Here is a 24,402-nt window from a genome sequence, read left to right on the forward strand (position 1 = left end):
TAAAGAAAGAAAAGTACATCCTTTTATAGTTTGATTTGTCCTAAGTCAAAACTAATTTCTTTCATATTGATTGGACCTCCCACATAATATTTAAAACTCACTTCTATGCATTTCACAAATTAGAAAGTAATTCTCAGGTTATTCCAAACATAACAACAGACATAAAATGACATTGAAACGTAGGAAGCAAGATACAAATTAAGATAGTATTACCCTACTAATTGGTAAATTAGCGTTTAACTAATTGGCAAAAAGATATTCTCAACTATCTAGCACCTAGAGATAAGGAAAAAGGGTTTCTGGATGGGCAATGAGAAAAATAACTGTCAACTGACTTCTTAGGAAAGGCAGAGATTCTCTAAGACTCTGTTAATATGCCTACTGAATTAGAAACATGTGGAAACTAAGGTTATTGACTCTGTACATATGATTTGTTCTGGCAATTCTTAGTTCTTTTCCAGGTTACAATGGAGACAGCAGACAAGAAACAAAAAGTACGTATGGTTTGTACACGGAGGGAAGGAGCAGGCTGCAAGGGGGCAATGTGCTAAAAGGACTGCAGCTTATAAAGAGTATGGCAGTTCCTAGTTCAAAATCCCAGTAAATAGACAGTATAAGCCCATATTCCTCAGCGAGCTCTGAACACCTCAAGGGGCTGTAGCACAGTGCAATTCTTTTTGAACTGACAACTCTAAGTCACAAAGTAAAAGTTAAATTATTAATTCATCAAATATTCAAGGAACACAAACTATGTGCCATTCACTTTGACAGTTGGTGGAGAGGAAGAGATAAAAACACTGCCCCCCAACCTCAAGAAACCCACGAATACATCAGAAAACACTTAATACACTTCAGAAAGATTTCTATTAAAAAAAGTTGAAATAAGCTTCAATAAATTAAATGGAAAGGTCTCAGTGATTTGGCAATTCTCTTATGTGTAACCCTTTCTCATCAAAGCCAGGAAATAAAAACATGACTGCTCTACTAAAATTCTCATTATTCTCCTCATAATAAGAGTCACTTATGAATGGAGGGAAGACCATGAAAAGATAGGAAATAAGAGGGCCTAAAGCAACCCTGTCTTCTAATACAAAATGAAACCTGGGGAAAGGACACACATTACTTAGGAGTAATATCACACATTTGCTCACTCATGAAAACTGTGCACGTCTTTGATTTCCTTTTATCCTCAAAACAACCCTCTGGAACTGGGATTATGGATGATGCAAAGAATAGTAGGAACAAAATCCCATTACCAGCTTCTGCTTCTTGCACGGCCAAGGGCTGAGCATGGTGTCCAGATGTAGGTGCAGGAAGGAGCGCCAGGACCCTAGGGTCTCCTCTGCCAGTGACCCTTGTGGCAGGATCCTTAGAGATCTTGGTCATATTTCTCTGAAACAGATTATCTTCATAGTTAATGCTTATTAAAAATCTTTCTCTACTCAAAATACTAATATTAAAAATATAAAAAGAAAACACAGCCTGAACAAAATCTTGCCTAAACTATCACCAATATTTTTCTTAGGGTTTTATGTGAATACTGTCATTACTATGAGCTAGACTCCTATGACCGTATTTTCCAAATTAGAACATCATCCAACAGAGGACTGGTGGGCCAGCTATGGGACAGACAGGAGATATAGTTTCCACTTTCAAGATATTTTAATGGTTTCTGTGATCAAACCACAGGACAGACTATGTGAAATCAGAATTGCTTTTGAAAATCCAGAACATTTACACGGCAGCAGGGAGAAAATTCATTAGAAACTATAGTACCAACCTTTTGCCGCCCATGAATTGAAAGTAACAACAGTAAAAACAATTTTTGAAACATATAGTATGTTATGTTTCTAAATACTTTAATACATATTGTCATTTGTTCACAAGGAAAGACAGTCGAATGCCAATGTTAAGGACAGAAACTGAGGCTCATCTAAGTGAAACCTCTTGCACAAGACCGTTTCCTAATATTTACTGAACACTTTCTGCATTCTAGTTTCTGTTTTGGCAGCACAGCTACTAAACTCATTAATGGTGGGACATTCTTTTAAGGCAATATATTTTCAGATTTTGGACAACTACTAAATCTCAAACAGAACAGGTAATCTTGAGAAAGCTGTCTTGTTTAATTACTTAAAATACATTATATATGCTCAATTCTAGAAGCCTTGATTTTGATTTTGAGAAACTCATTTCATTGTCAGGAAACCTACCCATGCCGCCCAACAGAGGCAGAGGTCAGTAGGTATAGAGACAATGCAAACTCCAGTCAATCAAGAGGGTATGAGGTTGAGGCCAAAAGGAATAATAAAAACCGATCCCAAAGGTAGCCAATATTTCCAGTTTCTACTCAAAACTGGAGAAAAGCCAAGATGGCAAAAAAAAGGCAGGAGCAGCAACCTTTTGTCTTAGTTTTAACTTGACATGGGTGGTAAGAAAACACAAAACACACATCCCTAAATTTGTTTAAAAATTTTGTTCCAGTTGATATTTCTGTTTTATCTATTATGAACTGCTGTATTAATATACTTAGTATATGAATATAAATTATATATTTGATAAGGCATTCATGTTACTGGAAACCATATTTTTAATTCATTGCATTCTTGCCATTTAAAATCTGGATCATCTAAACTTAAATGTTCTCACCAACAAAAAATAAGGTAAATATGTGCGGTGATGGATGTGTTAATTAACTAGATGGTGGGGAGCCTTTCACAATGTATATGTATATCAAATCACCATGATGACACTTTAAATATCTTACTATTTTATTTGTCAATTGTAGCTCAGTAAAGCTGAAAAAAATTGATTAAAAATAAATTAAATTAAATTAAATCTTGATCACCTAAGTTATTTTAATGAGGACTTTGTTTTATATATACCGATTGTTTTTTCCAGTTTTAATTTTCATGAACAGTTCTAAAAACCACAAATTTAATCAATTACAAATCATAGTTCCTCACATTTATGGCACCTATATTGCAAATTTATAATCACTGCTTTATAATCATTGCTTTATCTCAAGGTCCTGAGCTGAGTTAGCACTAAGACAGCAGAAGGTTGAGTATTATTCTTCTGTGACCAATGCCAGATTAGGCATTTCAGAGGCACCCTTTTCTCAGGAACAGAATCTGATCCCACTCAGTGAAAGCTGCAAAAGTCTAAATTCTTAGCCAAATTATGTGATTCTGTCTCCATATACATGTGAGACACATAACGTCTTACAGAGGATCTTACACTGCTTGCACAATTTTAAGCCCTATAAAAAGACCCCAGGGTTGATTATATATATTAACAGTAGGAGAAAGGTGTTGTAGTTTCTTGACTTTTATAGCAGAGAAAAGTTTCCTTTTGCTTCAGGAAAGCAAACTTGAAAGCATATAACATGATTTCCCCATCACTTCTTATCCTTAAAGTCTGCTATAAATAATTCTTCTTAATTATCTACTTTTCCCAAAAATTCTCAGTCATGCAGTATTCATGGGAAGTGGTCTTGCTGAGTTAATTTTACATTAAAAGCAACTATGAAGCAGTAACATCTTTGTGAAATCAAGAATAAAAATATCAACTGGGTTGAATTGGGATGGGATAGATTGATCTTTCAGGTTCCTTTGGCTCTAAAATTCTGTACTGTTTCAAATGCAAGATGCAGAAAGATCAAACTATGTCATTTGTATCCTACCAAAATCCAAGGAATTAGACCAGGGGTTTGTATTTTATTTTTCAGATGAGCAACTATGACTACCCAAGGTAAATAAGCTAGTTATCGCTAAGTATGAGGCTGGAACTCAGATTTTTTTGTAGCTTATAACTCTTTCCAGTAGGTATTAATACCAAATGCTCAATCCTGGCCTTGAAAATCTTTGATCACAATATTTTAATGAATTGTAGCTTCTATGTCTCAACTCTTCTATCCGACAAACCTTATAATATTGGCATTTTTTTTCTACCTCGAATTCCAAATGTTGAAATTGGCTGGTCACAATGCCTAGAATATCATTCCGGATTTTTCATGCGTATCTAATGTCTTTAATCATAAGGCAGCAAGACTTTGGTTTTATCAGATCTTCCACACAAACTAAAAGCTGGTGTCAGAGAACACTTACACAACGAAAAGAATACAACGAACTCATTCTACATGCACATATGTAGTACACTAGCAAAACTGGGCTTTTTGTGTGAGTAAGCCATACCTCTACCTGCTTGTTTCTATATCAATATTCTTTGTACCCAGTTGGCACTTTTTGCCTACATGAGATATAAATTCCTTGAGGGCAAGAAATAGGCTTCCAAACTCTTTAGAAGATCTTAAGAAACCCTAGTTTAATACGATGCATATTTCTTGAAGTAGTCATGCCCAAAAAACAAAAATAGGAATGAAAGTTATTCAGTTTCTGAAATCTCAGGCCCTTACAAAGAACAGCATATACTGTTTTAAGGAAAAAGATGTCTAGTGGCTAAAAGCTCCGCTCATATTTGTGGCACTATGAAGAAGCAAATTTTGGGGGGCAAAAAAAAAAAAAAAAATTGCAATCCTTTGAATTTGCTAAAAGTTTTTTAAACCACTTGTAAAAACACAAGTCTTACACCTACTAAACTGGAGAATGAAGAAAGGAAAAAATACCAAAGGCAGCTTCTACAATCATCTTTCACATTTAATCATAGCTTTTTTCACTTATTAGGAACATACCTCTACCCAGTCTGAGTTGACAGTTTCTATAAGTAGGGAGAGTGTATCTTGAAATGCTTTCTGTATGCAGGTCTTTAGTTTTTCAAAATATTGCACAGACACCCATTTCGAAGAACAAGTCGACATGAGTTCCAAAAGGTACTTGTTCTCTGAACCACTGGCTTGCTCCTTCTGGGTGTCCTTTAAGAGAAACTCAAGGACAGTTAGGATGTCTTCCTCATACTGATGGATTTCCAGTTGGATCCGCCTAGCTTCCTGCACAGTCCATTCTCTGCGACTGTGGTCTAAACACGTTTGTAATTCTGTCTCCTTTTGAAGAAGTAGTTCAGTTTTTTGTTTCGTAAAGTCTTCTTTAGCTGCTGCAAGCACCTCATTAATTTTATTTCGATGATCATCTAAAAATTGCCGGTAATCTTGCTCATTTTGTTCTTGAATTCTGTGGATTTCTTCTTGCTTTTCTTTGTTCCATTCACTCCGGGCCTTTGCCAGCTCAGCCCTGACAACCATGGGGACTTCCTCATCCTTTAACTCAAGCTCTCTCTGCAGAGAATGAATCTTCTCTTCCAATTGCTTTCCAGGTATGACATTTTTCTCCATACTTGCAATCTCGCTTTTCCATTTCTCTTTAGCTTCAGAAACAGCAAACAATATCTAAAGGACATAACAATGTACAATGAAAACTCTTTATGATTCTTCTCATTAATAAAAAAAAATAAAGTAACTATTTGGGTTAATCTTTGAACTTATTAATAAGAGATTTAAAATCAAAATTAAAGGGAAAAAGTAAATTTAGATAAGACATTGGCTGGTCCTAAAATATACTTACACTAAACTTAAGGATCTTTTCCCTCATTTTAAATCACCTAATACTTTGTCTCATGTTATTTAAAATAAAACATCCATTTCTATATGAATAACTAGAAATTTAAACTGACCAAAAATATATAATTATATAATTATCTAAAACTAATTTTAGAAAAAAATTCATATTTGTTTTTTTAATACAGATGCTGTCTCAAATCAAAGCCCCCAACAAATGAATTATCTTTTATATGAAGCAAAAGCAGCCTCTAAGGAAATCTTACTAATATTTTTAGGAATGTAACACATAACCTGTACAATAACTTGCTGACAAACATACTGTATTTTAATGCAATTTTAGTGGTTAAAACAGTTCATTAAATGACAATATCAAACAAAGTCATTTTTTCATTAATCCAATTTTTGTTTATAACAGAATAGCAAGACTAGCAGATCACCGGCACCAGTAGTACATAACCAAAAAGTAATAGGGAATCAAAAAGCCTGAGCTGTAGCTCAAATCCTGACTTGGACTGCAGAGGCAGCCTAGCACGGTGCTTAACAGAACAGGCTCTGGAGACAAATTGCTGGAATTAACTTCCCACTCCTCAACTTCTTTGAGCCTCAGTTTCCTCATCTATAAAATGGGGATAATTACAATGTCCACTTGATAGAGTTTTTTTTTCTTTTTTTTGGATTAAATGACAAAAGGAAATAATCTATTTAAAGCACTTAGGGAACTTCCCTGCTGGTCCAGCGGTTAACAATCTGCCTTCCAATGCAGGGGACGCAGGTTCAATCCCTGGTCGGGGAACTAAGATCTCACATGCTGCGGGGGCAACTAAGCCCGCGCGCTGCAACTACTGAGCCTGCGTGCTCTAGAGCTCGCACACCACAACTAGAGAGCTTGCACACCGCAACGAAGACCCGACGCAGCCAAATAAATAAGTAAATAAATATTTTTTAAAAATAAAATAAAATAAATAAAGCACTTAGAGCCTGGCAAACAATAAGACTCAAAAATTGTTATGTAGTTACTGTTACTCTTGGCTGCATGGGCTTAGAAAAATTCTTAATCTCTTTTGTACTTAGTGTCTTCTATATAACGAGCAGATTGGATGATGATCTCAAGTCCCTTTTACTTCTAATATTCCCTGGACTGAATTCAAAGAAGTCACAAGGATACAAATGTAAAAGAAGAACTGGCCATCTCCAAAGGCTTGGCCTAGACAATGGTGACTGCTATGAATCAATACCATATATACTGACTATACTGCTGAACTGAATGAATAAGCATTTTCAGAACTCTAATGGAAAACTGATGAACTCACAAAAGTGCTAACAAAAGATCAAGATGAAAAAAAATTAATTACATGGGACTGAGTGAACTGATGAGGATGATTATAATTTTTGTGACTTTCTGTTTGAATTAAAAACAAACAAACAAAATCCCACAAGGACTCAGAGGCAAAATATATACAAGTCAATTTTCACTGTAAAGTAAAGGAGCTGTTACAGTGGAGGATTACTGGACTGAATGTCAATATTATGACATAGAAAAAAATATATATATATATGTGTGTCAAAAAAAAAAATACCATATATACGCTCTGGCTGTTGAGACAGGGGGTCTGCGTCCTTAATTCTCAGCTATTATACAATTATAGCGAACATCTTCAACTATATGGATACCTAGACACATGTTACATACCTTTATTCAATAAAATGTGTTCCTGAATAGTTGGATATAAATCGAAAATTTTGAATCATACTTTAAGTTTACTAAAGGAACCCACTATCTAAGATGAGCTTTATGAAGGAATTCACAGAAAAATTCTTTTGCTACCAGCAGAATAATTCAGTAACGATGTGAAACATGTTTGAAACATGTTTCCTTTCCCAAAAAGGAAATCAGGTCCTGTCACAATGGATGCCTGGAAATTATTAACAGGTAACTTGGGTGGAGGTGTCAGATCCCAGGGAATTTGTATGACCCGCCCAAGCTCACCAAAAGTGTACAACCTCTCACATAAAGTTTTACAAGGAGAATCTGACAGCATTAATTGATTTAGTGTTTCCTGATGTTGCTACACATTAGAATCACCTGAGGAGCTTTTAAAATCCCTAAGCCCAGGCCACACGCTGTACCAAGTGAAACATAAAGCCTTGGGGTGGGAGCCAGGCAAAAGTATTTTTTAAAAGATCCTCACATTTTTCCAATGTGCAGCAAAGTCTGGGAACCACTGAACCAACTTGCCGACTTCTGGACTCTGGAAGCTGGTTTTAAATTTCCACAGATCTTGACGGATCACTCTAATCTTATAAGAACTCTCCAGCAAATGCTATGAAACTGGCTCTTGCTCATCTCATTTGGCTTGGAGGAAGAATTTGCACAAAACACTATGTTTTGTGGCTGAATAATTATCTAGAACACTGCTACTCACACCCAAGTGTGGTCCAAAGACCACATCACCCGGGAGTCGGTTAGAAAGTCTAATTCTCAGGACTTACTCCAGACCCAACAAATCAGCATCTCCAGGAGCAAAGCCCAGGAATGTGCTCTAACAAACCCTCCAGGTGATTCTCATGCCTGCTAAAGTTTGAGAAGCAACACACCATCCTCTCGTTTCTGTATTTCTGCATTCACATATATTCAGACCTTCTGTGTTCTTAAGGGAAAATCAACTTTATTATTCTTAACTTCTGAGCTCTAAGACACATATGCATACCATCATATTGTTTCCTCTTTCTGTCTCCCTCTTAAATTTCCTTTTGAAATATTTCAACGTACTAAAAGTACAGAGAATATTGTAATGCACCATTACATGAACTACCCATGAACTACCACATAAGTTGAGAAAAATATTAGATTTTTTACTTATGCTGAATTATTTCCTTAAGTAATTTGTGGAATAAGATTATGAATGCAACATATGACTCATTTACAATGTCTGTTACGCACATCATTTTCTAAAATGGTTGTGACAACAGAAGAGTAGCATATGCTTGATACTGCAGTCTATTTTGTGCATTACAATTAAGAAGAGAAGGTATAAACATATGGCATAAAATATCACCTTAAGTTTGCTATTTGGACTTCTCATGAAGACTATCTGTTCATATCTTTGGTGTACTCACCCACAGATTGTTTCTCTTATAAATTTGTATTGTTTTTTTTAAATCATATATTAGTATTAATGTTTCTGTTTGATTCATTTACTTTCCTTATTTTTATTATCCCCTTCACTTCTGTTTTTTATTACAAAAGCAAATGTTTTAAATGTTTGTACATATTTTATCCCATTTACCTATCTTGGCTACTGTGCCTTGCCTGTTGTCTCACGACTGAGTTATTATGATGCAAATCTGAAATATTCCATTTCTTTTAATTTTTCTATACTGTCATTTAAAAATGTTTATCTTCTGAATCAACCTAGAGTTTATTGTGATGTAGGGGGTGGGAAAACAATTTTTCTAAAATGCTATCATAAGACAATTTATTATGGAAAATTCCTCATTTCCTTGTTTTGAAACAATTTATTAAGCTTTTAGTCATAGTTGGGCCTATCTCAAGTCTGTATAGTACTGAATGAAAAAGAATTCTATTTTTGTGACTCAACACTGTCTGAATTGTTGCTTTCCAACATATTCTATTAAGTGTTAGGGCTGGACTACTATTTCTTTTCCAGAACATTTAGAAAAATTTCTAGTCCTTTCAGTTTTCCAAATAAATTTTAGAATTATTGTGTCAAACTTCAAAACTATGTTCAGTTTATTGGCATTTTGATTAGAACCGGTTTACACTAATAAATTAAGTTGTGAGGATACAAATGGTTAAAATATCTGATGTTTCCAGTCAAGGAACATGACATCTCTGGAAAGGAGAGCTTGTTATTTACCAAGGGGAGTATATTATAAGACTACTGACACAGCACAGAAAACAGTAGTCATGCACGTGAAAGGATACTGTAGAGCTAATTGCTCTCTGTTTCTCCTAAAGATACCACAAGATAAATAGGGATTTCATTCCATGGGTAAGGTTATCCTCCAGATTATGAGAGTTTCACAACCCTGAAACACATTCTCTCCCCCTCCACAACTGGATGATGATGAGAACAGATCCCACTAATGAGGCCCTATGCTTAGTATGCATTATCGCATTTAATCCTCCCACAGTGCTGTGAGCAGGTAGGAGTTCCCGGGACTGAGATGAGGCCCTCTCCTGAAGCTTCTTTCCAGGAGAGCTCTTACCCGTGTGGCCACAGACTGCTCTTGTAGCTCCTCCCACTTCTTCTGTTCTGCCCTTAGAAGTGCTTTATACTCTGCAAGCTCTGGCAGTTCTTCCAGCCACCGATGACGAGCATTTTGCACAGCTGTTTCTACCTGCCGGAGAGCAATTGCAGGAGAGAGAGAGGTAAAGGAACGTATAAAATTTCAGAAAGACCCCATATGCAGGTAACCACTATGATTTCATGTGCATTTACACTGTATTGCACTACAGTAGTTAAACTGACTTCAAGCACCCCACCTCATCCCAAACAGTAGATTCTAATCCTTCTATTGTAAATGTCCCATACTATCCACTGCAAAAGGCAAAGCAGGAATTAGAAATCTATACATGTTTGATGGTCACTACTATTATTAGAAAGCTTTATACAAAGTACCAATTGCCATTTCCAACAAACTCCTATTTATCTTGGGGAAAAAGAAGAAGACATGCAGGAAGGCTGCTTGGTGTCAGCTGCTGTCCAATCAGTATACCCACCACCTCCTCAGACCTCGTGCCCGACATATAAACACATGCACACAGGCAAGCATGCACCAACATATTATAGTTTAGAGCCTTACACTTGGCAAATTTTCTTGCTGTCAAGAATGAATTTGTGACTATCAAGTGAGGTTGATAGTTCAGTTCTGGCAAAAACGTAAGACTTGATGAATTATGAGGGTGATCTGGTTGTACATCTGTTACAGGGCGACCACAGATCATTTATTAAATAAACTTTCCTTATTTCCTTGTTTGAAATATCCAGATACACAACATACGTATAGCCATACACACACACAAAAGCAGAGTAGATAAAAGGGGCTGAATTTCTCACTAAAATACTAAATACATTTATAGGTAAATTCTAGGAAGTTAAAAATATGGGGAAAAGATAAAGCTCCTATAGAAATTTACATTCCTTTAGAAGTTATTATGAACATTTCCTTTCTACTATATCATGCTATTTGTTTTTCTTCACAAGATCTGTGATTGTATAAATACCTAAGCAGCACCCCTAAGAACATGTCTCTTTGCCTATAGAACATTTTCTTAACTCTGTTGAGAAAATTACTTTTTAACTGATTGAAAATGTCCTTGATACAATTACTATATTTGCCTATGCTTCCAAACTTTAAGGATTCCTTGTAAAACCATGTATAACAATTTAACAAATAGGTAGAATTTCAAGTATTTATCAAAAGCAGAGTATGTTTTTTATAAAACTTTACTTCAGGCATTATCTTAAGACTTTATAATAAGTAAAAGATCTAAAATAAAAAGTATACAATAAATAATATTATATTAAGGTCCAGGGACCTCTGAGGGCTAGAAACCCTGTCAGATGGTCTGTGAGGTCAAAACTATTTTCAAAAATTTGGATCTTATTTGTCTTTTTTTTACTCCCATTCTTTCATGTGTAAATAGTACGCTTCTCCAGAGGCTACATGCTGTATGATATGTCTCTTCTCTGACAGCCAATGGCAAGTATGAGCGAGGATTCTTGTTTTTTAAAAATTTCTTAGGTATTTTTCCAATATAGTAAAAAGACATACTACCAACACAGAAAAAGCTCTTTCGAGTCTTCAGTTTTTAAAAGCATAAAGACATCCTGAGAACAAAAAATTCAAGAATCACTGTAATAGATAATATTGATAAAACAAATAACTCATCTTTATTCTGTTAACACAGAGCTATACTTTCCTCTGGATGACCTTTCTTGGAACCAAGTAACATGTTATAGTTTAGAGCCTTACACCTGGCAAATTTTCTTGCTGTCAAGAATGAATTTGTGACTATAAAGTGAGGTTGATACTTCAATTCTGGCAAAAATGTAAGACTTGATGAATTATGAGGGTGATCTGGTTGTACATCTGTTACAGGGAGATAGGGGTTGGGATTTATAGACAAAGTCCCATTTGCAGGGGCATGCCTGCAGATTCAACTCTCAAGTCTCAACACAAATACTGTTATATACCTTATTCACTTTAAGCTTACTTATCTATAACTACCTTAGTGGAATATTTACTATAAAGTTAGATAAGAAAGATTCATAATTAAATTGTGCTTCGTTCAGATGTAAAACCATCATCGTTAACCTCAGGCATCTTAATGTTTAGACGGACCTCAGAGGAGCAAACATTTTGTAAACTGAAAGTACTGAAAAACTGAGAGGTGACAGCTTTGTGACAGAAATATAATGAAAATTATGGGAACAACATAAGATTGTTATCCTACCCTGGGGTGTACAAAATGTTTAAGTATAAATTTAGGAACAAGTTCAACGGTAGCACTTTACGGGTTTTCATGAGTAGGCAGGCAGTTCCAATAATTTTACTATAGGAAACCTGCCTATTACCTGTTTGGCAATATTTTCACAGTATTTGAGTTCCGATTCAACCTCAGGTTTCTTCAAGCCCCCCTTGATGGCTATTTCCTTCTCTTGCTCTAAATTTTGCTGGATTTTTCGCTTCTGCTCTTCTACCATGATTGCCATCTCTTTCTTGGCAATAACGTCAATGGTAGTTTCTTGGTCAGTTTGGCTGCAACAATCTGAGGTCTTCTTTTTCATTGCCTTTATAGTTTGATTCAGCTTAGACTGCCACTCCTTTTCAAGCTGCTGAATAAGTTCTTGTTTGATCTGTTTTCAGAAGAAAAATCGTATGAAAAGAAAAATATTCAAATAAGCAAAAACTAGAATTAATAGCTAGACAGAAAAGCAACCACAGCAGTGTTTGAAAACCATCTAGACATTGTTGTAGTTATTATGTGAGGTTTAGAAATTTAGTCAATGAGAATATATTCAAGGAAATCCTGAAAGTTACTCTTTGACCTTATCTATGGGACATAAATCACATGGAAGAGTTAAGTATATTGCGTAAGGTCAGGCTATCTTGCTCTCAAGATGCGACCTTCTGGAAGCTTTGACATTGCCACTACAATGATGGCATGATAAAAAAAAAACCAACAACAACAAAGAAAACTTCTACTATTAATATGTGATTTTCCATCAATACCAGGCTTTCCACAAAGCAGGCACTGGGTAAGCATAATTAATGAACCTAAAATTGAACAATCTAAAAAACATTTTTACTTATTTGGACACAATAGAATCTTGTTTCTTATGATATGAAATTGTACTCAGTCAACTGTGCGTTCAAGAGCAGGGCATTATTGGAAGGATGCCTTAGTGATTCTACTTTCAACAGTGTAGTGGGATGGACCCAAACATAATTAGTACTGGGCAAAACTGTGAAATAGCAAAATTTGCTTTTCCCTTTTCCTGTTTCCCACCTCCTGGTTATCCAGAGTTCTCAGACAGCTTCCCTGGCTACCACAGCCCCTGGCTGTATTGCTTCTCTCAAAAAGGTCATCTTGTGTGGCCCTTTTTGCTCTATGCTTTATGCTTTCCTGACAAAACACAAAAACATTAGCTGTCTCTCTCACCCCCCTGGTAAATAACTGGTTAGCAAATCCAACTAAAAAACAATTTGCAGCAACGTAAAAATAGGGGATTTGTTTTGTGTCATCCATATTTTTTTTTAAATAAATTTATTTATTTATTTTTGGCTACGTTGGGTCTTCATTGCTGCACGCAGGCTTTCTCTAGTTGCTGCGAGCGGGGGCTACTCTTCGTTGTAGTGCGCGGTCTTCTCATTGCGGTGGCTTCTCTTGTTGCGGAGCACGGGCTCTAGGTGTGTGGGTTTCAGTAGTTGTGGCACACAGGCTCAGTAGTTGTGGCTCACAGGCTCTAGAGCACAGGCTCAGTAGTTGTGGCACACAGGCTTAGTTGCTCCACGGCATGTGGGATCTTCCCGGACCAGGGCTCGAACCTGTGTCCCCTGCATTGGCAGGCAGATTCTTAACCACTGCGCCACCAGGGAAGCCCCATTCATAATTTTTTTACAGATATATGGCTAGATATATTCCATAATATATACTTTTATGTTAAAAAATGACTAGTAAAAGAATTTCAGGTGCCAGCACTAGATTGATGAGATTTGGGGGAGAGGAGAGGAGATGAGTAGTAGGGAGGTCAAAAGACAGGACAATGGTCTATGATTCCATCTTGAGATAGCCCCAACCCCGATTAATAGCAATCTTGTGGTCAGAAGAACCTGGTTTGAGAACTTATTGCACTTCCAACTAAGTTTTTAAGATTGTAATTTGGTTCTTAATTTTCTTGGAAACTATGAGCATTTTCTAACCTCACTTGCTACTTAGGAAATAGAGGTAAAGTTTTGTGCTTCTAAGCCTACCCAGTCATTACTTCTTTCTTCCGGTCCACAGTGTAGAGGTTAATTATTTGTTAATTATATTGGTCTAGAGTTATCAGAATCATTTCACAACATGAAATTTGATCATGGTTTCATTTTTGAGGAATCAAAAAAAGTCCTCCTCAAAACCCATTATAGGGACTTCCCTGGTGGTGCAGTGGTTAAGAATCCGCCTGCCAATGCAGGAGACATGCGTTTGATCCTTGGTCCAGGAAGATCCCACATGCCACGGAGCCACTAAGCCCGTGTGCCACAACTACTGAGGCTGCGCTCTAGAGCCCGTGCTCCACAACAAGAGAAGCCACCACAATGAGAAGCCCGCGCACCGTAACGAAGAGTAGCCCCCGCTCGACACAACTAGAGAAAGCCAGCATGCAGCAACGAAGACCCAAGGCAACCAAAAATAAAATAAATAAATAAAAAATTTTTTTAATTCTTAAAAAAAAAAAAACAAACAGCATTATATCCTGAATTGGGCTGAAGAGTCAAGAGGTAGGAAGTTTTAAAAAATAAAACTGGTGTGAGTAAGCTGCTAATAGCCCAATTCTGAGAAGTAAAATGAGTGATTATGTATGTACTTGGCAATTAAAAATAATGTCAGTTCAAGAAGAGCTGTCTCTCAACAGTTAATACCACATTTTTTAAAACATGATGACTAGAAAGAAATTTTAACCCACACCTCTTTCTGTTCCTTAACCCAGTGTGCTTTGGCTAACATCAATTCATTTTCAACCTCCTGTTTAATATCACTTTCTTGTTCTTTCAGCCACTTGTCCTTTTCCATCATAAGGGTATCTTGGTACTTTTCTTCAAGTTCCACCTGCAGTTTCCTTACATACTCTTCTCTTTCCTCCAATAGCTGTCTCTTTAAACAAAATTCAAATAAATATCTCATATGACACTAATATTCTCCAAGTCAAATTTATCAAATAATAGTTATATGCATGTAATAGACAACAGCAACAGAGACAAGTGATCTTCCTATATGCTAACTCAATCAGTTGAATAAATTCTCTTGTAAAAACCTGCCTACATCGCAAATATTTGGACAAAAAATTTACAGATGGTTGTATTAAATGAAAAGGCATCTAATACAATAAATACATCCCTAGAGGACCAAATACTATTTTTAAAGGTGAAACTGACATTTATGTTTACACCCCACCCACAATGAGACGCATAATGTATCACAGCCCAGAAAAATTTATATTTCTGAAAGACCTGTATTCAGAGATAGGCCAAAAATTACTGTTCTATTCTAAAAGCTATGCATCCTTCAATAAAACCCAGATTGGTATGTGTTTTCATTATCAAAGATAAAAATTTTTTATCAAAACTAGCTGAAGCATTACCAAATAAGAACGTTCAAGTGTCAGTTAAAATTTAACAATTTGAACTATTCATATAATATTCCCTATTTATTCTAGGAACCCAGTTGATCTGAAAACTCTAATAAACCTCTACTCAGGGATCAAAATTATCTATGAGAGTTTCTGTTTGAAAAATTTTTGAAATGGTTTTCTGGAGGTCCTATCAAGATGCTATGAGAAGAAACACATTGAAGCCCACAAACTACAATACCAAGGAAGTATACCTCACATAACTAATGCTACATGGCAACCAAGCTTTTGCTCTGTGTCTCTTTGGCATTATTTCTGATTCCTGACTATCTGGTTGTCTGGATTTTTTTCCAGTTCATAGCTGACCTGGATTATTTCTGTCTTAATTGCTATCTGAGTCTTCTCCACCACTGGCACATGCCAAGAAGATAATATCCATGTTTGTTCAGTGTTGCATGATTTTGGAAAACCTCCGGTGACTGAGGGACCCATTTCTGCAGTCAGGTCATGGGGAGTGCAGTTGTACTAAGATTATAGGACAGGTTCATCCACATGGCTGAGAAAGTTGTCCACTGTCACATCAAACATCATATCTCACTGTTATTATTTTTGTTTGACTGTAGAAGGAATCCCCAAATTGTCTTATCTGTGTATGTCTATCCTTTAGGAGTTGTTTCCATATGTATCTGCATTTCCTTTTGACCCGAAGAAGAAAACTGCTACCAGTTTTCCGTGTGTTTGTATGTTTGTGAATATATTAGTTAGCTTAACTACATAGTAAACCAGACCACACAGAGACTCAGAACAACAAACACCGATTATTTCTCATGATTCTGTGGATCAGCTGGGCAGTGGTTCTGGTCTGAGTCCACTCAGCTGATTTCTGCAGACAACTGAGGCTACAATGGTCTAAGATGGTGACACTCACACGTCTGGTGGTGAGTTCAATGTCTGCCAGGATGATGCAGTGACTTGGTCACATGCGTCATCATCTAGCAGGTTATCCCAGATCCTTCACGTGGTGCTTGGTCAAAGGGTTCCTGAGAGTATCACGCTTGCAAGGACCAATGCATAATAGCTTTCTAAGTGTCTTTTTACATAATGTTAACTAATATCCCATTAGCCGAAGTCAGTCATTTGGCCAAGGTCAGATTCAAGGGATGAGAAACAGACTATCTGCAACTGAGAATAGCTACAAAGCCACGTTGCAAGGAGACACACATTCAGGGATAGGAAGAATGTGTGGCCATTTTTGCAATCCACCACAGTGAGGAAAACCTTGCTTCCCGCTCTTCACAGAAGAAAAGCAATAAATTTATTGTCATAGGAATCTACCATTTGAACATACTACAGGAATATCTAATTCAAAAAGTCTTTATCACAGGAGGGAAGGAAATATTTGGATAGTTTTAAAATGTTTAAACTTGTTTTGCATGCCTCAGACAGTCAAAAAACTCTAAGGACTGACTTACCGTGTTTACAATTGTATAAACAAGCCTTAGTGCGTGTAGGAATGGCATTATGAATAGGAATATCGATCATCTTTGCTTTGTCTACAGATTCATAGCCTCTACTGATTACAACCCAGTTTGAAGGGTCCTGTGTTTATGACTTTATTCCCCCTTCTCTGAACAAGCCAGGTTAACATGTGAGGAAAGTCTCTGTGTTAAAATCTTTACAACTTGGAATTGAACTTGTAACTTAACCTGCAGCCTGTCTCAACAAGTGTTTCAGAAAAGAGCACATATGAAACAGGAAAATACAACCAGGGACTCTCGGCATTGCCTGTCTTATAACAGTCTGTATCCAAACAAAGCTCCGGACCTGAAGATCAACCGCAGGGGAAATGGCTTACGTCTTGCAAAGAAGGACTACCCTAACAGTTCCCTAGCTTGCTCGAGTTTAATAGGCTTATGAAGACTATTAAGCTTTATAAAGAGCTTGTATAAATCTAAATAAAAAACTAAAGAATTCCCAGAGGAGGAAGAAATTAAATTTTTCACGCTTTAAGTACACTGGCCCTTTAAGTGGGGGGATGGTTATAACTACAAGGGGATAGCACAAGGGAGTTTTTTAGGGTGATGAAACTATTCTGTTTCAATCCATACATGGGTTACAAATTTATAAAACTGGACACCAAATGAAAAAGAGTCAATTTTACTGTATGGCAATTTAAAAATTTAAAAAAAAAAAAAAATTTAACCTGTAAGTTTTTTTGGAAGGGCCAAGCAGCAGTTTTAACTTTCCTTCTTGCCCCAGTGCACAAGCATTCATGAGCCAAAATATCAGTCAGTAGCAGCTATTAACTGCAACTGACCAATTACGTGAGATTTAATTTTACAGCCAAATTGATTCTTTTAAAAGTACCAGGAAATATATTCCTGAAAAGGATGACCTCTTTGAGAGAATTGCTCTTATGTGCTTGCCAATTTATATATTTAAAGAAAGAAAGAAAAGAATCACACTAGATCTTCTCCCTATTTTAATTTTTTTAAACATTACTGAGCTAAGTCTTTAATTTCTAGGTAATTTAAGATCCCTTCTAACTTTCATACTGCCGGCACTAACTAAAACAGCTCCCCTTAGTTCTTTTTCCACTAGATGGTATGTATACATGGCATGTTTTTCTACCATATTAATCGATTCAAAAATAATCAAAATGTTAAGTGACCTGGATTCCTCATCTGCTCTTTAAGTCTGTGGTAGCAACAGTCACTATAACTTACTCAGAAACTTCACGTCACTATAACTTACTCAGAAACCTCTGTATATAGAACATTTACTCGAGCCTTTAAAATGATTGTCTAATCTTGATGCAGGTGGCTTTCAAATTGTGGTCCGCAGGCTGGTCCCAAGGGGAAGGGAGAGGCAGACGTGCGTCTGGATGAGGCTTGGGCCAGGATGAGGAAGAAGACAGGAGGGGCAACTGTTTACGTGTGATTTCACTCCTGGACACTCACCAAGGGCAACTTGGAAGATTCAGGCAGGAGTAGAGAGGATACTGCAGCCCCTCCAGCTTCCCTGAACGACGAGAACTCCCTGGAAAGAGGTCACACTCACACCGACCTTCCTCTCCACAGCTCCACATCCCCACCTTCCTTATCATGAGACCCAAGTTCAAACTCCTGCCCTTTTCCCCAGAATAAAAGGACGCTTAAGTCCTGACAGAAATGGGTCAGAGGAAAACGTCCGTGCAGTGCGCACAGGACTGTATAGAATCACTTGGGCAGCAAACAAACATGCAAAACGAGGATCCCTGGGTTGCAGAGTTAAAGTGACTCGGGTCCACCTTGCTTATTTTTAGAACTCTCTTCTGCCTCTTAGAATAAATCTATAAGGACGAATCACTTTCTCCTAGGGGTATGCCATTTTCTGCTAGGGCTTTAATAATCATTTCAATATATACTGTACTTTGTGAGCTGAATTAGTGTGAATCAGCCAAACGTGAAGAGACTTCTACAGAAGGCTTCCCTGTTTCACAGGAGAGTGAGTGTACTGGTTTCAGTGAGAAACGAAATGAAGTGAACACAACACGAACGTGTCCTGTACCTTCTCTTCAGCCTGTTGCTCCTTTTCCATGGCCTTCCTGAGAGTTGCTTCTAGATTATCTTTCTCTCTGCACACTTCCAGGTAACATTCCTGCACGGCCGCCATCTCCTTATTCACCTTATCTAAGTCAGACCTTGGACACACAAAACCAGCAACTAAATACAAGGCTGCAGAACAGACAATTTTCCTCTAAACGAGGGAATAAGAGAATGTTGTCTCTACAGCTTCAGGGGCAGCTAAACTCTTTCATTCTCACCTAAGTTGCAAGCGAGCTCCCTCATAAACCTCAAAGAGCTGCCGCTTCTCCAAAGCATGCTTTACTAACAGGCTTTCACGTATTTGGGCTTTCATGGCTTCATGGTGTTGCTGGTAAGTCCTCTCACACCTAGAAACAGACAGCAGACAGCAGAATCTAAGGCAGGGCCAGCACTACCAGAAACACCGAGACGAACTAGTTTCCCTCCCTTCCTTCCCACTCCCTCCTTCTAGTGCAAAGTACAGTTAAGGTCAGATTGGTCTTGCCCAACCCAAAGTGGTAATAATTAGCTTTCAATAGATGATCTTATGAGAATCTTCAAAATTTTCTTTCTTCAAATGTTTCTAGAGAAAAATTAGAAAGCTGGACGTGAGAAATGCCCCAGTCCTTCAAACAGAGTATAATAGTCTGTGTTGAGAACTTCTGTTTATAAAAAAACTAATTGAAATAATAGAGGGTGTGGTTCCAAAATTCCAAATTATCTATATGAAACACAAATACTAAAGTAACCAACTCACGCATAAGTTATGTTCCAAAAGTGTTTCCAAGTTCATGATTTCCTATTTAGAAGACATATTTCCTCCCACAGGTTTCTTCCTTATAAAAAATAGTTAAGCCATTAAGCTCTACTATTTCAATGAACTACAGTTTGGATGGTTCTGTAGAACTCAACTCACTAAATAACATTATTTCTATGGAAAATGTGTTCCAAATTCTAATTTGAGAAACCAAGGATTCATCTTCTCCAATTTATGATCTCAATAGGGAGGGTTCACACCATCATTTCTCTCGAATCTTTTTTTGGGGGACGTTATCGGGAGAGAGAAGGGAAAGAGAGCCCAGAAGACAGACATCAGGCTTCTGTCTAGACCTCACCTATCCACAGCTTCTTGTTTATCATGGTCAAAATCTTGTACCATTTGTCTCATTTGATTGCATAAGTCTTGATTCGTATTTCTCAGTTTTTCTTCAGTTTCTTTAAGCTCCTAAATACAAGAGAATAAAGTATTTAGAGGAAATACCCATCATCTTTATTGACTAGTCTAATCTCATTTTCTGATATCCTCTGTGCTTTATCTCTTTCCCTATAACATTATTTGACATAATATCACTTTCATAATTCTATAAAAGTCTCTTCATGCCTTGTAAGAGTATAGATTCATTTATTTGTCAAGTAGTTTTCTGATAGGAGTAAAGGTTAAAATTCTGTATGTATTTTGAAATGTATGAAAACATTCAACCAGAGAAGTATTGGTTAACTGATGCTTTATGATAAATCTTAGAATACGATAATCTTCCCAACCATATAAATAAGCACGGTTTTACTTTCTGGTCAAGGGCTGCCTAAGGAGGAAAGAATACCTCTATTAGCCATGCTATTAGAGAAATACTGAATTCCTAGAAAATTAGAGGAATTCCAGAAAACTGGAATTATACTAACTTACCTTCTGATGAAAATACTACCCCATGACCAGCAGTAAAAGGAAATAACTGGACTAACTCATATTGCTTCTGTATTTTTGAAAAGTCCTTTGAATGAGGTCATGAGAATTCTCACGAAGTAGAGGAAAGTTTTTTAATCACCTGATTTTGTTGCTGTAAAACCTGAATTTCACTTTTAAGTCGCAGAATATCATCTTTGACAATCATATCGGAAGAGTCAGGCCATACTTGATTAGTTGGTTTTTCTGAGGTATCTGTTTTAGTCTAAATGTTGAAAAGAAGTCAGAAGTTTTTCAGGTTTATAAAAAATTTTAAGCACCAGTTTTGTAATAATTTCATACTTACAAAGAAATTGCAAAAACAGTACAAATAATTTCCATATACCTTTTATGACTGTCCCCCAGTATAACCACGGTACAATTATCAAAACCAGGAAATTAACTAGGATGCAATACTATTACCCAATCCATAGACCTTATACAAAATTTTCCAGTTTTCCTCTAACATCCTTTTTCTGGTTCAGGATACAGTCTACAATTTCACGTTGCCTGCAGTTATCACGTCTCATTAGTCTCCTCCAATCTAAGACAGTTCTTCAGTCTTTGTCTTTCGAACCCATGACATTTTTGAAGAGTACCTATACTGATCATTTAGTTTTACTGACGCTACTTCGTTATTAAATTCACGTTATGCATTTTGGGCATGAATGCCACAGAAGTGACGTGTGTGTGTTTTTAGGAGACATATGACATCAATATGTCTCATCACTGGTGACGATCAGCTGATGAAGGTCGAAGGTTCTGTCTGCAGCCATCTCCACTGTAAAGTTACTGTTTTGCAATTAATAGTAAGTATTAATATCTTATGGGGAGACACTTTGAGACTATGCAAACATTCTATTTCTCATCATACTCTCACCCACTAGGTTTAGCATCTATTCTATTTCTGTATTTAATCAGTGTTAACGCATACATTTTATTCAATAGGTATGCAATGATGATAGACTTTGGTAAATTGTTTCCAGAAAGTTCATACAAATGTATCCTGTCAGGTAGTGCACGAGTCTGTCCAGCTCTCTTTACCTCCAATGGCAGTGACTGTCTTTGAATGATTATTGTGTTGGATGGGGAAAAGGGTCTCCAACAATTTTTTCATTTGCATTTGTGGAACCTCTTACATGCCTTCATTGTTCATTTGTTTTTCATCTTTCCATATATATAACTTTGCATTTTCCTCTTACCATCTTATCCATTTTTATAAGTTCCTTGTTCATTGAAGAGGTCAAAGATTTTTTTTTTAATATCTACTCTATTTGACCTGTTGGTTTTATATTTACCTGAACTCTGAGCTCTCTTCTTCAATGTTTAAAGAATATTCTGTACCAAGGTTCATTCTACTCATTGGGGGAAAGGGAGGTATGCGTATCTCATTCCTACATGGGGTGACAGAACGCCAAGGCTTTGGCTCAGTCTTCCAATTCAGTCTTCACTTCCTTCAGAGAAGGAAGTTGCACTTTCCCCGGTTCACCTGCCATCATTTCCTAGAAGCCACTGCTACTGCCCCAGTCAGAAGAGAGAGGAGCTAAGAATACCTACCTTGTTAGCTTTGCTCCAGACTTGGGGGTATTAATGAGACTTTAAAGGATTTTACTGACTCATTAGAATGGCTTTCTTTTTTTTTTTTTTTTTTTTATCTTAGCCTCTACCTTTTAAAGTTTACAATATTCATTTGTGCTTCCTTCCCCACTGGTGAGTTTCTATTACTAAGAATGAAAGTAACATCATACTGATACACTGAAAAAACAATCTTCATGGCTAGCTATTACACTCAATTTTGACATATTTTCACACTGCAGGCACACAGGGACTTGGTACTTGCAGTACTTGTTAGCACAAAACTCTTACGAAGATCTTTCAAAAGAGAAGGACAATTTGAACGCTGCAATAAAACCTCTCTCCAAAGCTGGAATACTGAAGACATTATCTTCAAGAAAACAAGAAATGGAATATACCAGCTCTCATACTATCTTCCTCGTTTCTATCTCTCAAAAAATTCTAGCTAGGACCCTTCTGAGTTGGGTACTGAACATTGCCTATCAAGTCCCTTGGAATCAGAGTATGGCTTTAACCACAGCTTGTGGTAAGGTAACGATCTCTATTAAGTATCAGACACAGAAAAGCCTCTGTGTTTTATTCCTTAAGCTTACAAAAAATTCAGTGTAGATGTGGTCCCTGACTGCTAGTAAGCCAGTCTGGTTTTCCTAAGGCCTTTGCCACATTCTACCTTAACGGCCCAGTTGCTCAACTGGAATGAACAGCATAGTATTTGATCCACCCCCAATCACTGTACAGTGCAATGTATGGGCAGACCCCTCACTTTCACCACATATTATCCTGGAAATGTCATAAAACAGCACTACTATGAATAGTCACATGACATGAAAGCAAAAAAACAGACTCTCTGTAATAACTTTAAATTGTTTTATATAAGATGGATAGAAACAGATATAAAATGTACTATGAGGTATGTATAAAGCAATAAATACATCAATACCTTTAAAACATTTATGAAAGAATCAGGCCAAATAAGATTACATAGTAAATATGTTTGCTGCCCTTCTTAATACATAGAAAGGCTTTAGGATTTTGATGGCCTAGTTCTCTTTAAAAAGGCATCCAGGGAAGTTTAAATTAATGTGTTCTTTCTCTTAACATCCCTGTAGCAAGCAAAGAAGTTCAGCATCATTTCATTAAGCTTGGGATTTGATGCTAGCTATGATCATTCTTTCTAAAAATCGATATTGAGACACTGAATGATTTTCACCTCATTAAAGATTTCAGAAAGACTGAGTTTATATAATATAAACTTCTAGCTTATTTGCTCCATCTTTTTACATACTTCTGCTCAAAGCCGAAATATCTCTTTCCACCTTCCCGCCTGGATTTATCCTTCAGGACAGAGGTCAAATGTTCCCTCCTCACAGACTTCACTAGGGCTACCTTACCACCTCACCCCCACCCCCAAGCCCAGTTAGTTATGCCTTCTCAATAGCACTTTGTAATTAGCATAATTCTTATTACACAAAGTTATAACATGTCCATCTCCTTACAGATCTGTAGTACTGACTGTGGTAGCCATTAAGCACACATGGTTGGGTACTTGAAATGTGACTTGTCCAAATAGAAATGTGCAATAAGGAGAAAATATGTGCCAGATTTCAAGGACTTAGCACATGCAAAAAATATATAAACCATCTCATTAATAATTTTATACTGATCACACATTGAGAAGATAATATTTTGTATATACTAGGTTAAATGAAATATATTATTAAAATCAATTTCACCTATTTTAATGGGACTACTAGATATTTTAAATTACATATGTGGCATCATTATATTTCCATTGGATAGTGAGGTTCTAGATTCTAAGTTCCTTCATGGAATGGCCATTGTTTCTTTCATCACTGAATCCCACAAGACCTTGCACAGAGTAGCTTAAATAAAAAAAAAAAAAAGCTTAAACTGAATGATTTGCTTTTCCTCCACATACACCCCCAACCCTGCTTTCTGACTTCACAGACTAAATAGAAAGCTCCATTAGAAAAGATGTGGGAAACAGGAGGCAAAGGCCAAGTTTGATGGTGGCCATTTGCTAATTAGATGACTGTGAACTTGAGTGCTTATTTCAAGACCACCTGTTGATTAAATTACTACTTTCTCTCCCTCTTCCCCACCTAGGAAGTGGGTCAATATGTGTAGTAATTCAGCAAATATCTA

General features: G+C 36.7%; 1 protein-coding gene across 6 annotated transcripts in view; it reads right to left on the reverse strand.

The window, feature by feature from the left end:
* Window positions 1-24,402, reverse strand: part of CEP152 (centrosomal protein 152) — a 129,695-nt gene that overhangs the window by 49,907 nt on the left and 55,386 nt on the right. For all 6 annotated transcript variants that reach the window (XM_068535972.1, XM_068535962.1, XM_068535981.1 and 3 more), the window contains exons 14-21: window positions 20,765-20,887; window positions 20,057-20,166; window positions 19,181-19,309; window positions 18,925-19,057; window positions 12,118-12,399; window positions 9,746-9,877; window positions 4,694-5,344; window positions 1,257-1,392 (exon numbers count right to left, since the gene is read on the reverse strand). In XM_068535972.1, the coding sequence (XP_068392073.1) occupies window positions 1,257-1,392; window positions 4,694-5,344; window positions 9,746-9,877; window positions 12,118-12,399; window positions 18,925-19,057; window positions 19,181-19,309; window positions 20,057-20,166; window positions 20,765-20,887 (1,696 nt within the window). The remainder of the gene's footprint in view (window positions 1-1,256; window positions 1,393-4,693; window positions 5,345-9,745; window positions 9,878-12,117; window positions 12,400-18,924; window positions 19,058-19,180; window positions 19,310-20,056; window positions 20,167-20,764; window positions 20,888-24,402) is intronic.

The sequence above is a fragment of the Eschrichtius robustus genome, chromosome 1 (genome assembly GCF_028021215.1).
Source record: "Eschrichtius robustus isolate mEscRob2 chromosome 1, mEscRob2.pri, whole genome shotgun sequence".
NCBI lineage: Eukaryota > Metazoa > Chordata > Mammalia > Artiodactyla > Eschrichtiidae > Eschrichtius > Eschrichtius robustus.